This window comes from Lasiosphaeria miniovina (genome assembly GCF_030549165.1).
Source record: "Lasiosphaeria miniovina strain SMH2392-1A chromosome Unknown B0T26scaffold_4, whole genome shotgun sequence".
NCBI classification, from domain to species: Eukaryota; Fungi; Ascomycota; class Sordariomycetes; order Sordariales; family Lasiosphaeriaceae; genus Lasiosphaeria; species Lasiosphaeria miniovina.
The window spans coordinates 484,966-503,898 of NW_026848223.1; the positions used below are offsets into that span (position 1 = coordinate 484,966).

The window sequence follows — 18,933 nt, forward strand, 5'->3', positions numbered from 1 at the left end:
CCTCGAGAATTTCGCCCTTGACCCCCCATTGTTGCCCTATTTATAACCCCAAAATCCTTTCATCTACCGTGTGCCCGCCCACATCCTTCACAGTGCATTATGATACATGCGTGAGCCACCATCTAACCACCCCCTCACAAACGAACTGACAGAAGGCGATGCCACACCTAGTGACCTAGTCTAGCCCCTCACGGCTTGTGGATTCTCAGCACGCTCAGGAAATAGTCTTCGAGCGGGAGCAGGTTGAGCAGCAAGCCGTTGAACTTCCAGGCGAGGAGGCACGCGCACGCGCCGGCCACGGCGTCCAGGATGAAGTGGTTCGCCGTCGCCACGATGGCCGCCAGGATGATCCCCGGATACACCATGCCCACGCTGACCAGCGCCAGCCGCCTCCACGCCATCCGCCCCCGCTTCGCCATGGGTGCCGTCGCGATGGTCAGTCCGATGAGGAACGAGTAGCCAAAGTGCAGCGACGGCATGGCGGCTGTGGTGTTTGGGCACATGGTTAGCTTCGTGTCGTTGACTTGGCGGTTGAAGCGGTTAGTGTTGATAGGGGAGGGGGCTGAGACTCGCCATATTGGTTGCAGAACCGGTTCGTGGTCCAGACGCTGCTGTCGCCGTCGACGCCGTGCACCGTGTCGACGAAGCCGTAGCTCTTGGCCGGGGCGGCGTCGAGGCCGTTGTACGTCAGATCGCTAAGCAGGCGCGGGGGCATGCAGGGCCAGAAGGAGAAGACGACAAAGGCGAGCAGGTTGCACATGACCATGGTGCGCCTCCGCTTCTGGTAGACGTCGGGGCCCATGCGCGTGACCGGCTGCCTCCACTGGCGCGGCGACAGCCTGCCGTCCACGTCGTCCTCGTACGGCTTGAGCAGGGTGCGTTTTGGTCGCGCCGTCGTGATGTAGTAGAGCACGATGAGGAACAGGATGGTCCCCGGGATGTGGATGAACGAGTACGTCCGGTTGGTCCACTGCATCAGCACGGGGTGGCCGCGGAACCATTTCTGGATGTCGGCCTCGATGAAGATCTGCAGGTACTCCTCGACAGCCACGACCTGCAGCGCGTGCTTGCGCGCCGTGTCGACGGTCGAATCCTTGAGCGTGACAGCCGAGAAGGCGCGCCCGAGTTGGTAGACCTTTGTGTGCACGGTCAGCGTTGGTCCATCTTAATACCACGTATGATGTCGCACAAGATGCATTTCAGTAGAAACATGGACGGGGATGGTAGGAACCGGACTGGGATATCTGGAGCTGTTGGCCGAGAACTCACCCAATATACAAGAGCCCAGTACCAGACTTCGACCAGGAACGGTAGAGCTCTGAGAAGTCGACTGAGAAGGCGGTCTTTGAAGATCTCGTTGTTGGGTGTTGTTATCTCGCGCTCCCAGTTGAAGAAGCGCAGCGTTCGTTGCCGATATCGAGGGTCATACTTTTCCCGCGCCATGTCAAACGAGGACGACGAGACGGAGCTGCTCCTAGACTTGGTCTTTGGCGAATAGCTAGGACCTCCGGCCTCGAGGGCTCCCGGGTAGTCGAAGTCCCGCCATGAGTTCGGCCTCGAGGAAACAGGCGAGGAGGACGAGGACGAGGACGAGGACGAGGGTGGCGATTTGTTGCGGTTGAGGATTGTCCCACCTGTTAGCAAGCTGACGACTATCAGCGGCTCCAGGAAAGCGCCGACACCCATTGCAAGTATTTGCAAGAAGATGAAGCACGGTTGTGCACTTTATGAGATGACAGGCACGTTTGCCGGCCGGTTACCCCTGAGAGCAAAAGCACCTTAGCTTGCAGGCTACACTAGCAGGAGGTCCGATCTGAAGTCGATCCGCAACGAAGTCTGATTCACGGTGGGAAAAAATAAAGAGATAGAAAGAACTGCAGACGCAGACAAAAGGAACTGACGGCACGCAAACTGGAGCCAGCAACTTTGCATTACTAGTAACCTGCTTGGCCTGACGAGGATGTCTCTACTAATAGCAGCGTCCCGAGTTAGAGCAACTCAGGCCATCCCTGGTCAAGGTTTAGGGGATTACGTGTGGCTCCACTTGGTGGTTCTCCAAGGCGGCCGTTGTCGTTTGAGGCCCACCCGCCGTGCCTCTTGCCGCCGCCTTCTCCTTGCCATGCGGGTTTGCGATCGAGTCCGAAGGAGGGCGATGCTGGCTGCCAAGCGTTTAAACTCCGCGGGCCAAGACATGGGCAAGCCGGAACGATCGGGAGTCTTTGTAGTGGACCGCGGGGGGGGGGATATAATGAAGATTTTCAAGCTGGTCGTGTGCCTCGGGCGGAAGTCTGAACTGCCGATCCTCCGCCCTGCTAGAGCCGTGTTGCGGTTCAACAGTCGAAGACCAATTGCGTGTCCTCCTGCCCCGAGTCCGAATGCCGAATGACGGCGCCACCAACATGAGACCTCGGCCCCACAGATAAGTCGACGCTAGGTGAGTACAACGATGACGCCGGCTCCCGGATAAAGTACCCAGGCAGCATGACATGGCATAAAGGTAAACTTTAATCCAATTCCTGGAACTGGACTTGGAGACTCGAGACCTGAGCACCTAGTCTTGACTTGTTGTCTGCGAACATTGTCTTCGTAGATAATTGCATTGTTGGGGCAGATACGGATACACGTATTTGTTTAGGGGGTGCACAACTTTGCAGCGCCGTCTCTTCCGAGGATGGTTCCTGTCGGAGATTGGGGGGCGAGACGGGGACCTGAGTATTTCCGAATATCGAGAGTTGGGGGCTGCATGTCTGTGTTGGAGCGCCTAGGTAGCTAATGCTTGGCCCCGATTGGTCTGCAGCAAAGTCTACCTCGTCCTCTGGTGCAGTGGTGCCCAAGGTAATTACCAGGTAGCTGTCCGGCAGTGTCGGCATGGGTCACGGCCCGCGGGTATTACGCGGCCCGTTCTTTGTGGGAACCGGGCAGGTCGCCGACTTCCGCCGCCGCCGCATCGCATCTTCCATCAACCCATTGTCCCGAAACACCTGATCCTTCTCAGACACCCGCCTTTGATTTGCATGTTGGCCGGATCACCCGGTGCACCCGCCACAAAGCAGCCAACGCACTCAGAAGGTGCATGTAGTTCATCACCAGCTAGTCACCACCACCAAGTCATAAACCCAGGGGCCAGCACCACAACATTGCATCCAATTCTGTGACCACCCATCACTTGCCAAAACCGAAAAACGAAACCGGCGTGAATTCCTGTTTTTGCGGATCAATGATGTGAGACAAAGAGAAAAAAACAGGATTGAGGCCAAAGCAAACCCGAGCCCAAAGAAGTAGTCGCCAAGACGAGTACCGCCGAGATAAGCCAAGTGCGAGGAGGAGGAATGAGGAGCCGAGAATGGAACAGAAACAAGTGCCAAACTCCACGGCGATAGGCAGCACTTAATCAGCAGCGATTACCGTGCCAAGGCAAAAAGTTTCCGATTCTCCCGGTCAGGAACTGGCGATAGCTGTTTTCCCTCACGGGCTTCACGTCAAAATAAGGCCCACAACTCGGCTGTTGAAGAGAAGCCCCTTTCTTTTATTTCTCTCTCTCTGTCTCTCCTTTCTTTCTTTGTTTCATTTCTTCCGTTTTCGCGTTGCAATCTCACAATTGTGGTGATAATGTCTGGCACCAGACTCTAGTGACGAAGAAAGTCGACATGAAATGAATGAGACGCCGTGTAACCCGAGCTCCCCAATTGGAAACCCAACGAAGCGGCCCAGAACCAACAACATAGAGGGAGGCCTCCTGCCATGACAATGAGCACATTGCCAAGAACAAAAGAGGGAACAAAAGAGGAAAGAAAAAAGAGCGTAATCTGCCAAGTTAAGGATTATTCACTAAAGATTTGCGGCTGCTTCAGCAATTCAAACCCCAAAATGCTATTAAAGTTCATGAGTTCGTCATACCAAAGTAGCCCAACTGCCACGCTAGCAATTAGGTTCCGAGCTCTCCTGATCAAAGCCGCTGATTATATAAACGTGCATCGATCCAGATCCAAAAGGGGCGAACAATCACCTATCCAAGTCGGCCCGCAATCTACCATTCGTCCATCAATTGCTAGGTGGGTGAGAGAAAGTCGTCCATCAATTGCTGGGTGAGTGAGAGAAAGTCAAGCCTGCGAGTGCCGGCGCGGAGATGGGAGCCCCCGGGGCATTTTCTGGTTCTGGCATCGCTTGGCAAGGAGCAGGCCGCAGACGTTACACAAGGTCGCTGGACCGGCGGGGCCGTGCCGCCACTGCGGGCTATCCAGGACGCCGCAGTCGGCGCACCGGAGAAAGTCGGCGTCGTTTTCCTTCTCCTCCGCCGCGGGACAGAAAGTGTTAGCTCAGTCGACCTGCAGAAGTCTGCTGGTTTTTGGGGGGGCGGGTGCCCTTCTCACCCGTTTGCGCTTCGGCGCGCCGTGCCGCCGCTTCCCGGGCGGCGATGAGTCCTTCTCGAGCTGCTGCTCCCTGCGCAGCCACGCGTCGTCCTCGGCGACGCGCTGGTTGTGGTCGTTGATGTTGCCGACGGCCTGCAGCACGCTCCACGCGGCCTGCGTGGCCGCCACCATGTCGATGCTGCGCGGCATGGTGACGGCGCGCGGCAGCTGCCCAGCCGGCAGCGAGTCCCGGTACTCCTTGTACAGCCCCGCCAGCCGGAGGAGCTCCTGCGAGCCGTGGAAGATCTGCCCCCGGTTCAGCTGTTAACTACTACCGTGTCGGGGATGGACGTTGGGCTGCACTCGCCCTCCAGAAACTCTTCTCTACAACCAAGCCGTACGGCTCGTCTTCCGTGGACACGTCAATGCTCGAGTCCTGGGACAAGTTGGCAACCGACGGCGGCGGATGAGGGGTGGTCCGGGCAGTGTTGGCATGCCGGCGCTGGCGCTGGCGCTGGCGCCGGCGCGGGTGCGGGTGCGGGTGCGGGTGCGGGTGAGGGTGCCGGTCCGGCTGACCTTCAACAGAAAGAGACGACGACATTCCACAAAATGTTGCACAACAAAGTGCCGGGTCTATGGGAGGGTTGGTGGTGGTACCGTGGAAGCTACTACTCATCAAACTCTAGCAAACACGCAACAAGAGGGGGAAAGACGGAAGGTGTTTGCTTCCGTGTTTGCTTCCTAGGGGGCGAATTGCCGGGTATGGGAGGCCAAGGGCGGGGTATCACGGAGTGGTTGGGCCTAGAGCCAGCCATGGCGTCGTGTTGTGAGACACCGACACTTGACCCATGCCGTTAACGGTGCCGCGACGGTTGGGATTGGACGAAAGAGCGTGCGTCGCGCTGCCAGGGGAAAGTCGTGGCGGATACGGGCTAACGAAGCACTGAAGCGAAAGCGCTCTAACTGCCTACTGTAAAAAAGCTCGAACGCCTCTCCCGGGATCGGAGCCCTGGGCTCGGGATCCGACAGTGCGCAATGTAACTGCAATTCCCGAGATCGGGCTCGTTTCAGTGGCCAGGTGACGTGCGAGAGTGCCACGGCAGATGGTTGATTGCAGGGCCCGAGACGGATCCGGGAGAGAGGGGCTGGAGCGCCGGCTTAGACGGCGTCCCCCTTTTCCTCCACAAAGACTGGCGCAGGAGCCGTCTCTATGGACGACCAACGCGGCTAGACACATGAACCAACCAGGGTGGTAATGGTCTTTGAAATCCCCCTTAATTTCTTTTTGCAGGCTGCAAGTGATGTCTAGACTGAAACCACGGGACTCAATTTCAATGGATCTAATGGCACCTACAAAGGCTGAAAGGGGTCATGACTGCTAAAGAATTTTGCTGTTTGCCCAAACTGTTCGGGATGCTCATAGCTGTACAGAATTTTATATCGCTCATATAGCCAACTGCAAACAAAAGTCTGCCTATGTCCTTGGGTAGAGTGGCTTGACGGGCGGGTGGGCAACTAATTATGGTCCGATGTTTGTTTGCCGCGTAGCTGACGGCTCGACCAGAAATGGTGTTTTCAGCAAACTCATAGTCTCTTTCTCAACTCCACCCGTCCATGGTTTGCCTTCCGTTAAGTTACCTCGACCCACCGAGTATTTTTTCCAATCCCCCTTATTTAGTATTCTGGGTGGTGTCTGTGGTCAAACATACCGATGTGATGTGCACATCTATATCAAACACATCGCCGGCTTCTCTTCTCTAGGCAGGTTGCCTTTCTCGCTTTAACCATCAACCTCATAGCCTCTTCAATTATTAGCAATTATCGGTAATTACGGCTCAAAAGAAACATAACCTTGTAGCCTAATCGTTCAAACCACCGGCAACATGCACCTGTCCCGGGTCCTCTCTGTCTCGGTCTTTTTTGCTGCCACGGTCTTTGGAGGGCCGACCCCGGAGAAATCAGGCAAGGCCGTCCACAACAGCAAGGCAGAGGGGCGCACGTGGTGCCCCGGGAACTGGCTGCGCAGCATTGCCGACGTCGAGGCTGCCATGAGTGATTTGTCGATCTACTGTGAGTACTTCTCCCGTGTCAACACCCCGATCGTCGAAACTAAGCAAAAGACACCAGGCGACAAGGGCCACAAGATTGGGGGTAAACAGACGTTAAAGGATGTTACCAACACGGCGCAGGTGCACATCTGCAACCTCCTGGACACGCCGATTCTCTGCTCGGGCGACATGATCAACAGCGCGCGGGCCGCAGTCATCCAGGCCTGCGGCAAGACGCCCTCGGGCAGTTACCTGGCCGGTTACTACTATGACGAAGGCAACACATACACCATTGGCTTCAACAATTACGGCGAGAAGGTTGACTGCTAAAACTAAGCTAAGGGGTCAGGCGAGGCGGCGAGAAGCACGTCATTGGTCCAAGCAAGGATCATGTAGGTAGCCATAACCGCCATGGAAGGCATGAAGAGTGGCCACTTGCAGAGTTGGGAGGAGCCGTCAGTGTAAAATAGGCAGGTACCTTAATCACAGCACAAATGCCCCAAGGCAGGCAGGCACGAAGGCTCCAAGTGTGTCTTCATCATTTACCTCAGGTAATCAGCCACCAACCCCCCCCCCCAACCGGAAGCGCCTTTGGCTGGTGCCTTGAGTGGGTGCAGGCAAGGCAATTATTGAACGGTAATTACGGATTTCTTGTCACGTCAGATTTTGCCATGGGTGATTGAGTTTTCAAGAGTCAAGACAGGTCTATCGTCTGACATCCGATGCGATGCGGGGTTCCTGTACCGTACACACCACTTTCCACAGGTACGAGAGTAAGGTAGGTAGGCATCGTATTGGCCGGCCAGTACTGCACAGATGCCTTGGTTTATGCCCAAACCTCTCAAGACCATTGCAGCTAATTACCTCCTACCTCTGTCAGTCGAGACTGGGAGCTAATTAAGTTCATTGACCCAACCAAGAACATCCATTCATCACCACATTCGGGTCCACGTCGCACATCCCGGAATACGACACACGGCCACTGCCCTTCCCACGACTGCAAACGTCACACGTTCAGTGTGGGAGTTACATGGCGCAGCCAATGGATCCCGTCTCGGCCCTCAGCCTCGCAAAGGCCGCCGTGCAGTTTGTGCAATTCGCCGCCTCGCTTCTCGATGAGAGCGAGACCAAGACGGTCTACTCGTCGCCGACCACGACATCGCGCCGCGGCCAGAGGCTCGAGGCCATCCACCAACGCCTCACTCTCCTCTGCTCCCAGCTCCGCGCCTATAGCCCGTTCCAGTCCTCGACAAGGCAGCACAGTCTCAGACGGTCGCGGCCCCAAGCCTACACTTACCCACCCACCCAGCAGGCGGACCAGACTCTGGTCGAGATCGCCGTTAGATTCGACGAGGACTGCTGCCAGCTGCTGGTCGTCGTGCAAGACATCGAGCAGAAGGTCCGGCGCCGCTTGGGCACGAAATGCGTCTGGCCCAGCTTCCGCATCGCCATGTCCGAAATCATGACCGAGGAAGAGATACAGCAGATGCAGCAGCACTTTGAGAGCTACCGGAAGCTGATGATCCTGAAACTGTGTACCGTCTCGAGGTGAGATGGCCCCGGATACAATCCACTCAAAAAGCCCCCACGTCTCAGGATGAAAAAAGAGATCAGCATCTAAACACACTTGAATGCAGGGAAGTCGTCGATTGCACTGAGGCAGGCGCAGAAGTCCTCAGCTTCGAAATGCGGTCGCAACACAACCAGAGGTCAAAGGATCTGGACCAGGTATCGCTGGCAATCTACGCTGCCCGGGTCCGAATAAACGATATCACGGCAGATGAGACTAAAACGTCATTGACTGCCGACGAGATCTACTCCTCAACAACCCAGGTCTCTCAGCTCTCCGCGATCGTGAAAGAGCTGGCGATGGAACAGGAGTTGCTGAGGTCCCTCAACCCCAATTGCAAACAGCGTCCCGAAAGCCTCGAGGAAATCGCGCCTTCCCCCAAACCGGTCTTTGGCCGCCTTTTTAAGGACAAAGAGGCAAAGACCGAGTTGGCGACGGGAAAGCGGCTGGAGACGTGGCTGGCTCGCGGAAAAGGCATATTCTGGATCTCTGGACACCCTGGAGCGGGCAAGTCGACGCTGGTCAAGTTTATCGCCGGCCATAAGCGCACAAAGGCGCTCCTGTCAAGATGGGCGGGCTCTCAGCCCATCGTCGCCACCAGCCACCACCCCCGGAGCGTCGCCAACACGAAGCCGCCGCCGGAGGAGCCACAGATGTTGCCGGGAGACCAACAGACTTCAGAGGAAGGCCCGCAGGCACAGGGTTCGCGGAATGACCTGCTCCGGTCTATCTTGCACGACATTCTCTGTCAAAACTCGGACCTGATCCGCGCCGCGTGCGCCGGGAGACGGAAGCGGATGGAGGAAGGCACACCGACAAACGCCATCCAAGACTCCAAGGCGTCGGCGGAGACATCGGTCGCGGCGCTGGCGAAGACGGAGGCGGCAGCGTGGTCGCTGCCCGAACTGCAGTCCATGATACGCCGCATTGCCTCGCAGACCAGGCTTCCATTCAAGATCTGCCTCTTCGTCGATGGCCTAGACGAATACGGCGGAGACACGGCGCAGCTCTGCAAACAGCTCGGAGAGCTGTCTCGCTGCCCCGATATCAAGCTCGTCGTGTCCAGCCAGCCCGGCGGTCACATTGAAGACATGTTGGGGAAGAACCCCGACACGAAACTTCTCGTCGACGAGTTGACTAGGAATGACATTCGCGCCTTTGCTAAGCGCTATGTGACCGAAGACATAAACTGGGATTGGTTCATGCTTCACAACGGCCGCGAGCCCGCAATGACATTTGTCAATGACATCTGTTCTCGGTCTCGGGGCGTGTTTCTGTGGGTTCTTATCGTGATGAACCTGGTTCGCGTAGAAATCGCCAACAACGACAAACTGTCGGTCTCGGAGCTGCGCCAAATGGTAAACGAGATCCCGGTGATCCCCGAGAACCTAGGGGCGTCTATCCGCACCATATTGGAGTCTTCCAAGCCGTCCTGCCAGAGCAAATTGGCCGGGACAATGCTGATAGCCTTGGCAGCCTCGGGGCAGCCTCTCCCTGTGACGGTCTACAGTTTTCACGAGGTCGGTTACCAGCGCCCAGGCTATGTCTTTAAAGAAGAAACGAAGCCGTGGAGCCAGGATGAGCTAAAAGACTTCAACCTCTCCTTCACTCAGCAGCTCAAGTCTCGGTGCAGCCGATTCCTCCAACTCCGGCTACACAAGGTCGAGTTTCTCCATCCAACCGTGCGCGACTTTTTCCTGTCGGCAGACATGACAGGGTTCCTCGTCAAAAAGGCACCAGCGGCTTTTGACAGCTCGCTGGCCATCGCCACGGCCTACGCCGCTTTGATCAAGCACAAGAGATTCCACGGCGGCAAATACCCCGTTCAGGACGGTTCGGGCCCACTCCTTCCTCCAGAGCACATGCATTACGCGCTGGACGAGATGTTCAAGCACGTCCGCGCCGAACGCGCCGATAGTAGTGCGCGTATTCACGAAGTCCTCGACGAGGTCGAGCTATCCCTCAACACCCATTTCCCACCACAACCCCAGGACGAGGCGAAACCCGAACAAGGCAGCCCCAGCCGAGCCTCAGCCGTGTTCCGGCAGCGGATCCTCCGGGGAAACCTGGCCGGCTACGTGACCGCCAAGCTCGGCGCCGACAGCGCTTACCTCGACAACCAGCTTACGCCGCCGCTAGCCGTGGTGCTCGGCCTCGAGCGGAGCGTCCCGGTGCCCGACGAGAACTGGGCCGCGAAAGCGCCCCTCTTGCGCGAGCTGCTCCGGCGCGACCACGACCCCAACCAGCAGTACACATGGACCGGCGGCGGCCGCGGAGCATGCACGCTGTGGCAGGATATAATGTCGGAAACCCTGGAGCAGCTGATGGCGGAAAACCTGAAGGAGCCCGCGGCCACCCCGAACTTCGCCGCGCAGATGATAGAAGCGGGCATCGTTTCTCTGCTGGTCGACTACAACGCCGACGTCAACGCGCAGTTGACCCCCGGGGGCCTGCGGGGCCCGCCGGTATGGGCCGGGCTAATCCTCGCCTGCATGGAGAGCCGCGAGTCCGCCACCGTGCTCGTCGGCTGCAAGGACGCGTACATCCGGGCTGCGGAGAAGATGCTGGCCCGGGCGCGCTTCGACGACCAGGCGGATCTCTGGCTCATGAACGAGCCTACCCCGGCCATCCTACCACCGCTGCGCAACGCCGAGGTGAAAGTCACGGCGCGGCAGGCTGTGCTCGGCCTGATCTCGGCCAGGTTGCGGCACCTCGCCAAGAAGGGCGCGTTGCGTCCGCCTAGTGACCAGCGCTTTGAGCTCTTAGCCAAGATAATCGAGGTGTTTGTCAAGCACGCAGCGGCCTCAATAGCAGGCACAGGGACTGCAGGCACAAAAAAAACTTCCAGCCGCGTGTCGGCGGCGGTGGTTGACGAACTGCAGAGCACCATCCGCGCCGTGTTCCCGCGGGACATGGCCGAGTCGCTCACTGGGTTGGTCCGCCGCCGGTTTCCGGAATCCGCCAACCCCAACACCACCAACAATAACATACGCAACGGTGTGGAGCGAGACCCAGCGGATCCCGCCGGCGCCGGCGAGACAGAGGACGACGACGGGCCGCAGAGGAAACGGCTCCGCGCCGTGGCGGACTGGGTCGCGCTGGAGCGGACCAGGGTCAACCAGCTGAGGCGGGGCGAGATGTAGTACATAATTAATACTATAGAAGAATTAAAGGATGTTGATGCGCGGCATTGGGGGCATTGCATCGTACGTACATAGTTAGACGTACCATACCCAACGCACGACGGGCGGGATGGCATCTCTACGAGTCTTCTTTGTACAATATTACATTCCACATCTTATAAAGTAAATAGACTTGGGAGGGCAGCCGTGAGGTTTACCATGTCTTTGCACTTGGTAATGCGGAGGCCTCTGAAAGGCGAATCGAAATATCAAGCCGACTTGGGTTCCCCAGCTGCCATCCTAAGTACCTAAGTCACAAACTTCAATAAAGACGCGACAGGTTACATGCAGCTCCAACCTGTCGTTGTCAACATACACATACACATACACACATACACACACACGCACACACATACTCACACATACACATACACACACAGAGAGAGACAGAGAGAGAGAGAGAGAGAGAGAGAGAGAGAGAGAGAGAGAGAGAGAGAGAGAGAAAGAGAGAGAGAGAGAAAGAGAGACAAAAGAAAGGAGGCAAAGGGAGGGGGGAGGCGGGGGTCTAGCAAAAACACAAACACCAAACCAAATGATTTCAGCCCCAGCCTCCATCCCAAAAACAACAAAAACAGCCGATTCCATGGTGTAGCGGTCAGCACTTCGGATTCTGACTTTTCCTCCCTCCTCTCTTCCGAGAATGGGGGACGTCTTTCCGGGACCCCGGTTTGATTCCGGGTAGGACCTGTTTTCTTCGTTTTTTTTTTGCTTTCCTTTTTGACTCCATGAGCGGGTGCTGGGGTCGGCGGTGGGGAACGAAGAGAAAGAAAAAAAGAAAAAGCTTGTTGGTCTGGGAAGCAGCAGCTGGCGGATCCACACCCCCGAGTCCTGGCACATCTCCATTCCAATCCTTCGGCTCTGGGTTAGTGGGTACAGTACATAGCCACTGATCCAGTGCTTGTAGTATCCGTCTGTCTCCGTCGCTTGGGGTTTGGGGGGGTAGAGTGATTGGGTGCTGTCATTCTGGGTAGGGAGAGAGGGGGGTGTGCAAATGTCCGCCCGGCATTCAAGTCCGCCGGCGGTAAACGAGGTGCGGATATCCGGATTTTCGGCTTTTCGGCGTGCGTGCGCTAAGGCGGCCGGCTGCCTCACCCGTCTGTCTCACCCGTAAGGTGAGCATCATCCCACCTCCACCTCCGCCCCCCTTCTCACCTCGCAGCCCCAAGCCGTCTTGTAGCCGCCAGTGGACCCTGTGCACATAGGCAGGCGGGCAGAAATTGGGATTTTGGTTAGTGAGAGTGGCGAAGCGCTGGCCCCGGCTGACATCTCAAGTCAGAAGAACCCGGGTTTCGGGGTTTTGTCCTCTGTTATTAGTTAATGCGGAGAAAGACGATGTTAGCGGGTGGCTACAAATTCCTGTCTGATGCAAAGCCGCCAATTGCCCGGCTGCATCCTGATGCCTAAGGTGAGGAAGGCATGGGAAAGTAATTCAATTCCAATTAATTACTCATCGGGACGTTCTGGAACACACCGGGTCGGAACTGAGGCGAGTGGTTCTGACAACTGGCGAGGAGTCCCTCCCGCTGATCCCGTAACCATGGTCTCGGGTAGGGGACCGAAAGAACGCTGCAAGCTGCTGCTGCTTCCCATAAATTACAAATCAGGGAACCCTCTAATAAGAAGCCGCGTATGACTGTACATGTACATTGCCTTCCCGCCTGTGCGTGCGCGCGGTTAAAGTACAGAATAGTACCGAGAGTCTGTTTCGGTTCGGTTGTGCCTGCAGCGCGGGAAACCATGCGGGCAGACGTCCGTCGCCTTACGGGGCCGTAATACTAATTGGATATTTAATTAATTAAACGATTTTCCTGCTCCCACCCTCTCCCCCTCTGCCAGTGCTTATCATCTCAGGCAACGCTTACTCGGTAAAAGGGGAGGGAGAGGGGGGGTAAGCAAATAAATTTCGATCGTACCTCACGTGAGCAATTGTTGGCGGGAGGGCGCGCAACTCTGACAATCTCCTTGGCTTTCCGCATAGTGCCCCAAAGCCAGGCATTCGCGCCCACCATAAGAGAGCCGCGCCGCCTTCCCCCAGCCCTGTCACCCCTGAAAAGCGTAAGTTTCTGACCACCCACCTTGTTTGATCTGAGGCGTGAGGCGTGAGCCTTGAGTGAGGGGCAAAGGGAGTGAGGGGCGCCAGGAATGGGATTTTGGGCGTAATTACGCTATTTGGACCCGAGAATCCCGGCCTGCTGGGTGGGTGGGTAAGTGATCATCATGACTGCACATGCGTAAAAGCAAAACGAACGGAATACGTCGGCTTTGGTGCAGGTGAATCACATCCGCCCAATTGGGATTCCGTGAGAAGGCAAAAAATTGGAGGGGAGCGAAATGGGACGAGCACAGTGGTGGGTGAGTGGGTGGTTTGATGGTAAGGTGGCGCCCTCCGTACTCGATACGGGATACTTCGCATGTTCTGGGCAATAATTACAGCCACCTCAATAATTCAGGTCAATAATTCCCCACATCTCGTTTCCACATTGCCGCGCTTCAGTCGCCTACCTACTGTACGGTGTACCATACTACCTTCCTAGGTGGGAACCAATTCTGGCCAAAAGGCATGAAAATGATGAAGCATTTTGCACTCTTGCGCGCAAGCGTGGGGAAACAAGCAACATCGAAAGCTCACCTTTAGCAATCTGCTAGCGGACTGGAAGCGTGTGGCAAAACTCCAGATCTGGACACAAAAAGGTTAGATCCATCCATCCCTGGAACATGGCAAGGTGAGGAAGCCAATGGGAGACATGACACTGACCTCCTCCCGCGGGCCCGGGGTCTGGTCATGGTCATGGTTCGCCTCTTTGAGCCTAGGCCCGAAAAAGCCGTTTCTCGAGCTAGTGTAGGGAATTTGCTTGATCGGGATGCTGCGCTGGGAACCAATGATGGGTGTTGGAGCCATTCCGAGCAAGCTCTCTCGCCGTCCCCGCCCTAACCGGCCCGTTGTTAGCGTCACTTCTCTTTCCATGCCATTGCCATTGACCTCTGCCATTGGCGTTAGCGAATGCAGGGCGGGCATAGAGGCAGGGCAGGGCAGTGTAGCGCGAACTTGATGCCTGCCTGCCTGAGAGCTACAAATAGACAGACAGCTCGATCGCAGTGGTGACAAACCCTCCCTAGTGAGGCAGCTAGCAGTAGCGTGCGCAGCAAAGTGCGCTAATCCTGAAGCTAAAAAAACAAAATGCGGACGTAAAACGCGAACAAACTTCAAACTAACAAAGGGACCACACGCGGGTTATGAACGGCATTGGGGTTTTGGCTAGGGCCGCTTTAGCCTGCCAAGGAAGACGGAAGCCGTCATTGTGGTCCCCCTCGCCCACATCCGCGGGTCGAGACGTCAGGGCAGTTGGTTGGTTTGACGCGGTTGGCAGTTTGTTGTTGGGGCTTGTTAGGATGGCTGGTGGTGATCCCATAGCATGGGAATGAATCATGGGTATGGAGTACACATAGGCGCATATTTCTCCACCATCGAGCATTTTATTAAGCCACCTTTACCTTATCTTTTTAACGCCAGTTCTTGCCCATCTTCTCTGCGCTATTTGCCCCGCGCGTGCTCCTCGTCTAGGCGCGAATGCGGTCGTGATTGGAGCGGCAAACGAGCGGGGTCACGTCTGTAGTTCGTACCGTCGTCGTGCCCCCTGTCCTGACCGCCCGCGCCTGTCCAGGGCAGTCTCTTATGTAATTGCGTCAATAGCTTACTAGGGGCCAAAAGCCAACAGCATTTGATTGGGGCTGTTGGTATCGAGATGGGCCGAATCGAGAGAGCGCAAAAAAGTGACAGCGCAAAAAAGTGACAATAACGCCCAGATCCAGCCAACCACTAGCCACAGCACAGCAGAGCAGGCAATTGTGGGATCCATGACAGTCCCCGCAAACGGTGGAGCGCAGATTTGGATCTTGCGTGGGCTGAGGCTGAGCTCAGCACGTCACATCCTCACGTCCTCACGCCAAGATAATTGGAAGATGGTGGGAGACAGACACACACACATGGCGAAAGAGGGGTTGATAAGAGCTAAGGCAGTACCTGGCCTGGCCTGACGATTTGTCTCCCATTTGGACGTGACGGGATCTGTTGGGGATGGATGACTGAAGTTTACGCGAGAGGCGAAAAAAAAGCCTTTTCATCAGCCGGCTAAGAGCCCTGGACCCTTTCGGGTTGACAATCATGACAGTTGGACACCATTTCACCAACAAGTTTCCCGGGAAGGGTTATCGAATCCATCTTACAGGTTCGCGCGCGCAGAAGTGCGCGGACCACTACGTGTCTTGCGTCTTACGCCCCAGTGAGCGAGTGGGATCACATTATGCTCCGTGCGCTCGGACCCGTAGCTGCGCTTTAACTTTGTCTTGCAGTAGCTAGTGCGCGCACGCTGTACTCTGCTGTCTGCACACTGGGCATTCCCAGGTCGCTAGCTGTAACTGCACTGCAAATCACCACTGCCGGGACTAGGAACCACGTCAAAAACACTAACCCGCACTGCGTACTGTAAGGCAATTACTCACCCGACAAATGGATTGTACAGGCCATGAAAAACCGTGCAGTGTGCGACACTGCTGGATTAACATTTCTTGATTTGGTCGACGAGTGCCCTGCGGCGTCCAGATTCGGCTTTGGTTCAGTGTGTGCTGCACTGCACTGTACGTACCTCTGTAACTTCAAGCTTCTTTTTAGGGGGAATGGGCGAGAGACGGGGAGCGGAGCGGGCTTCGCCGGAATTAGGGCCTTCCGTCTCCTGTCATCATCATATCATCTCGCCGTGCGACGACATGCTAGGAACCAAGGTCATACACGGCCTGGTTCCTGCCAAGCCCCACCTGCCTGCGTTTGCTTGCCAACAGAACAGAGCGGCCCAGAGTATGCCCATCGGTTGGGGCGATGTGCATGTGAGAGCTCCTTGCAGGTCCCCGTAGGCTCGATTCGATACTCCGCAGTCTCCAAGAGAAAGAAAGATCTAGGTGTCCTGGGGTCGAGGTCTTTCTTGGTGAATGTCCGCGGGTGTGATGCATTCGGATTCTCTCTTGGGACTCCTACCCCCCCTTCTGCATCTGCACTCGCCGGCACGCTTACCTCGCGCTTGGTCAGGAAGCCTCTGCCCACCCGTTTCCCAAACGAGGCAGTGTGGCTAGGCGCGCAAGCGCAAGGGCATACCTATTCTGGCAACCCGACACAGCCGCGAAATGAGAGACTCGCGTTCCCGCAGACTCCAGCAGGCAAGAGACGAAGAAAAAAGCCTCCACATCGCAGATGCACGTGCAAAATAATACAGGCGGAGATATCACCAACTAGAATCTCCACCCCCCGCCCCCATCGTCCACTTTGGCATGTCTTTGCATGCGAGTGCGACACTTGGTGGTCGAAGAAGCCGAGATGGAGCGGCGAACTAGCTGCACAAGGTAAAGGGTGGCCTTGCCCCAGGCCAAAGGGTAGTACGGCATGGGGGCGGCCCTGAACCCCTGGCATCCTCCTTCCTTCGCGCCAGTGCCAAGGAATATGGGAAATCCTTTGGCGACGTTGGGGGCCGGGGTCTTCTTGTTTGCCCCTCGATCTGTCGTCCGAGAATCGGATCCATCCGGCCGAGTGTCGAAGGAGAGACTGTTTGAAATCTAGATCTCTGGTTCGGATCTTGTGGGGCCTAAAATTGGCGAGAGAGACCGAGATCCCGCAATCCAAGAATTTGGCGCGCGGCTGTCGACAAAATCGGCCAGGGGTACCCAATTGGTACTACATCATGTCTTGCATGCTTGCAATTGCCAACGAACACATCGGGAACGGCTTCTGGATCGTGGCGGACGCACGCCACAGACCCTGTCTTGATGGGTAAAAACATACAATGTTAATTATGAATACAGAAGAAGAATGAGAGAAAGGAAAATAAAATACAGTTGTTAAAAAAAAAGTGACAAATAAGAGAAAGGACAAAGACAAGGCCTCCCAACCGGGGTAATAATGCAGATGCAGCTAATAATACACAAATAAAGAAAAATAGTACAAGACATCATAATACATTCGACTGTCTGATGAGCCGCTTGATGAGCTTTACTTGGGCTCGCACCGTGAGCTGCCTCTGCTCCATTTGGTCGAACAGGATGGCAGTCGTCTTCTGGCGTTTGTCGGACTGCCTATCGTGCCCGTTGAAGTGGAAACTCGGCGCCTCGTACTCGCCGGGAAGGTTCAACACGTCGTCCCCAATTTCCGAATGGTCGGACCAAGACGAGGTTGGCGACAGCGCCGGCATTGACATGGCCGCCTGTTCCAGTCTCCGAGCCGTCGGGAGAGCAAGACTCCCGGCGAGCGAGCCGACTGCTCGATGCAATTGGTTGAGCAGATGGCTGATCAGGTTCACCATGACGACGACCTGGGTCGTCGACGACGAAGCAAAGGTCGAAGCCGATGCTGTCCTGGGAGACGTGGGGTTGTGCGAGTCCTCGGTGTAGTGGAGGAACGAGGTGCATATCTCCTCAAACACGCCTAGTAGGCCCTGGTAGCAGGCAAGAACCACGAGGCAGACAGAGGTGTCCATGGCGCTGTGGACTGCAATCGACATGGCCATCGGGGGTTGTTCAAAGTTAGCACCCTCTTGGTTGGGGTGTACGTGTATGCCGAGGGCGTTTTCCGGTCGCTTCTGCAGCGACATGGACCTCGTGGTGGTGTACCTGCCAACCACGTTGATCAAGGAGCAGGCGGCATCGAATATCTCATTGACCGAGGGCGACGAAAGAGATGGCAGAGACCTGTTCATAGGGGGTAGAGTGCGCGCAGCGCGATGGATGCGGAGGTTTATCTCGGCCAGCTCTTCTGGATACGTGTCACTGGGGTCCGAGTACATCCATGAATACTCCGGCATTACATTATCTGCTGCGGGAGCAGTGGTTGGTGTCGAAAAGAAGGGAACGGCTGGGGTCGATGTGGGCTGTGAATACGGCGACAGCTGGCCCATGTTGTTCGAGAAGGTGGCTCCGTCCACCCCAAACGACGACATCAGCCATTGCTCAGAGACTGGGTGGTGATGTTGTCGCTCAAGCCCGTTTGTGTTGTTGTGGCTGTTGTGGTCACCGTGCGGCGTAATGGCAACGGGCGAAAGAAGAGGAGTCATCTGTGGTGCGGCATACTCGCCGCTGTGTGGGATCTGCTCCAACTTGCACATATTTATGTTGTTGTTGGAAGAATACGGCACGCCGGTCAAGGGCGGCGACGGGGAGAGCGGAAGTGTTGGTGACCTGGATGAGCCGCACGAGCTTCTCGACGTTCTCCGCGCCCGCTTGCGTGGTGGGAGGGAAGACGGGTCCCGGGGCAGTCTGGGGCGACCCGATCGCAATTGAGCTGCACCTGTGTCAATGAAACTCGCTGGACTAATATTACGGCCGATAACGGCCACCACCCGCGAGGAGTGGTGGCGTCGTCATGTGCAATGCTGAGACACGTACGGCTGTATATGCACATGGCACCGGCCTTCTTGCACCTCACACAGGGAGATGAAGGAGCATGCTGGCCACCCAAGCCGGCATCGCTGTCGACAGAGCCCCTAGGGCCGAACATACTGTCGTTGGGGTCGGTGAAGCATCGAACCTTTTGCTCGTGGCAACGGTCACATGACTGCCTTCGAGGCATTTGGGGTGCGAGCGGTGCGATGGACCGGATCCGCGGCGGAGGTGCTGCAACAGACATGGCGGGCCGTTGTGTGCGCTATGTTGTGTGAGTGTGGTGTGTGTGTGTGTCTATGTGCTGTGCTGTGCTGTGTTGTGTTGTGCTGGGCCGGGCGTGATACTTATCGGGGAGGTGTTTTGTA

At 56.4% G+C, this 18,933-nt stretch overlaps 5 protein-coding genes and 1 non-coding gene across 6 annotated transcripts; 3 read left to right on the plus strand and 3 right to left on the minus strand.

The window, feature by feature from the left end:
- Nucleotides 1-188: 188 nt before the first annotated feature.
- On the minus strand, nt 189-1,686 carry B0T26DRAFT_740509 (PAP2 superfamily-domain-containing protein; the record flags this gene model as incomplete). Its single annotated transcript, XM_060443854.1, has 3 exons — nt 189-484; nt 574-1,135; nt 1,270-1,686. The coding sequence occupies 3 exons, from the start codon at nt 1,684-1,686 to the stop codon at nt 189-191; spliced, it is 1,275 nt and encodes a 424-aa protein (XP_060295670.1).
- Nucleotides 1,687-6,232: 4,546 nt separating this feature from the next.
- Nucleotides 6,233-6,727, plus strand: B0T26DRAFT_751024 (uncharacterized protein; the record flags this gene model as incomplete). Its single annotated transcript, XM_060445315.1, has 1 exon — nt 6,233-6,727. One exon carries the CDS (start codon nt 6,233-6,235, stop codon nt 6,725-6,727), a length of 495 nt encoding a protein of 164 aa, XP_060295671.1.
- A 407-nt stretch (nt 6,728-7,134) lies between these two features.
- Nucleotides 7,135-11,250, plus strand: B0T26DRAFT_774421 (uncharacterized protein). Its single transcript, XM_060446583.1, has 2 exons — nt 7,135-7,945; nt 8,035-11,250. Exons 1-2 carry the CDS (start codon nt 7,428-7,430, stop codon nt 11,108-11,110), a joined length of 3,594 nt encoding a protein of 1,197 aa, XP_060295672.1. The 5' UTR covers nt 7,135-7,427; the 3' UTR covers nt 11,111-11,250.
- On the minus strand, nt 11,251-12,074 carry B0T26DRAFT_268758 (uncharacterized protein). The gene has a single exon (XM_060434089.1). The coding sequence runs from the start codon at nt 11,990-11,992 to the stop codon at nt 11,390-11,392; it is 603 nt and encodes a 200-aa protein (XP_060295673.1). The 5' UTR covers nt 11,993-12,074; the 3' UTR covers nt 11,251-11,389.
- B0T26DRAFT_t108 lies at nt 11,727-11,836 on the plus strand. Its single transcript has one exon. It is a non-coding gene; the product is annotated as a tRNA-Gln (tRNA).
- Nucleotides 12,075-17,142: 5,068 nt separating the features above from the next.
- B0T26DRAFT_751026 (uncharacterized protein) lies at nt 17,143-18,812 on the minus strand (the record flags this gene model as incomplete). The annotated part of the gene is made up of 3 exons (XM_060445316.1): nt 17,143-18,240; nt 18,317-18,405; nt 18,572-18,812. 3 exons carry the CDS (start codon nt 18,810-18,812, stop codon nt 17,143-17,145), a joined length of 1,428 nt encoding a protein of 475 aa, XP_060295674.1.
- Between the last annotated feature and the right edge of the window lie 121 nt (nt 18,813-18,933).

Coding starts and splice junctions, on each gene's coding strand:
- B0T26DRAFT_774421 (XM_060446583.1), top strand. CDS start 7,428: ATGGCGCAGCCAATGGATCCCGTCTCGGCCCTCAGCCTCGCAAAGGCC. Junction 7,946..8,034: donor AAACTGTGTACCGTCTCGAG/GTGAGATGGCCC, acceptor ACTTGAATGCAG/GGAAGTCGTCGATTGCACTG.
- B0T26DRAFT_268758 (XM_060434089.1), bottom strand. CDS start 11,992: ATGGAGATGTGCCAGGACTCGGGGGTGTGGATCCGCCAGCTGCTGCTT.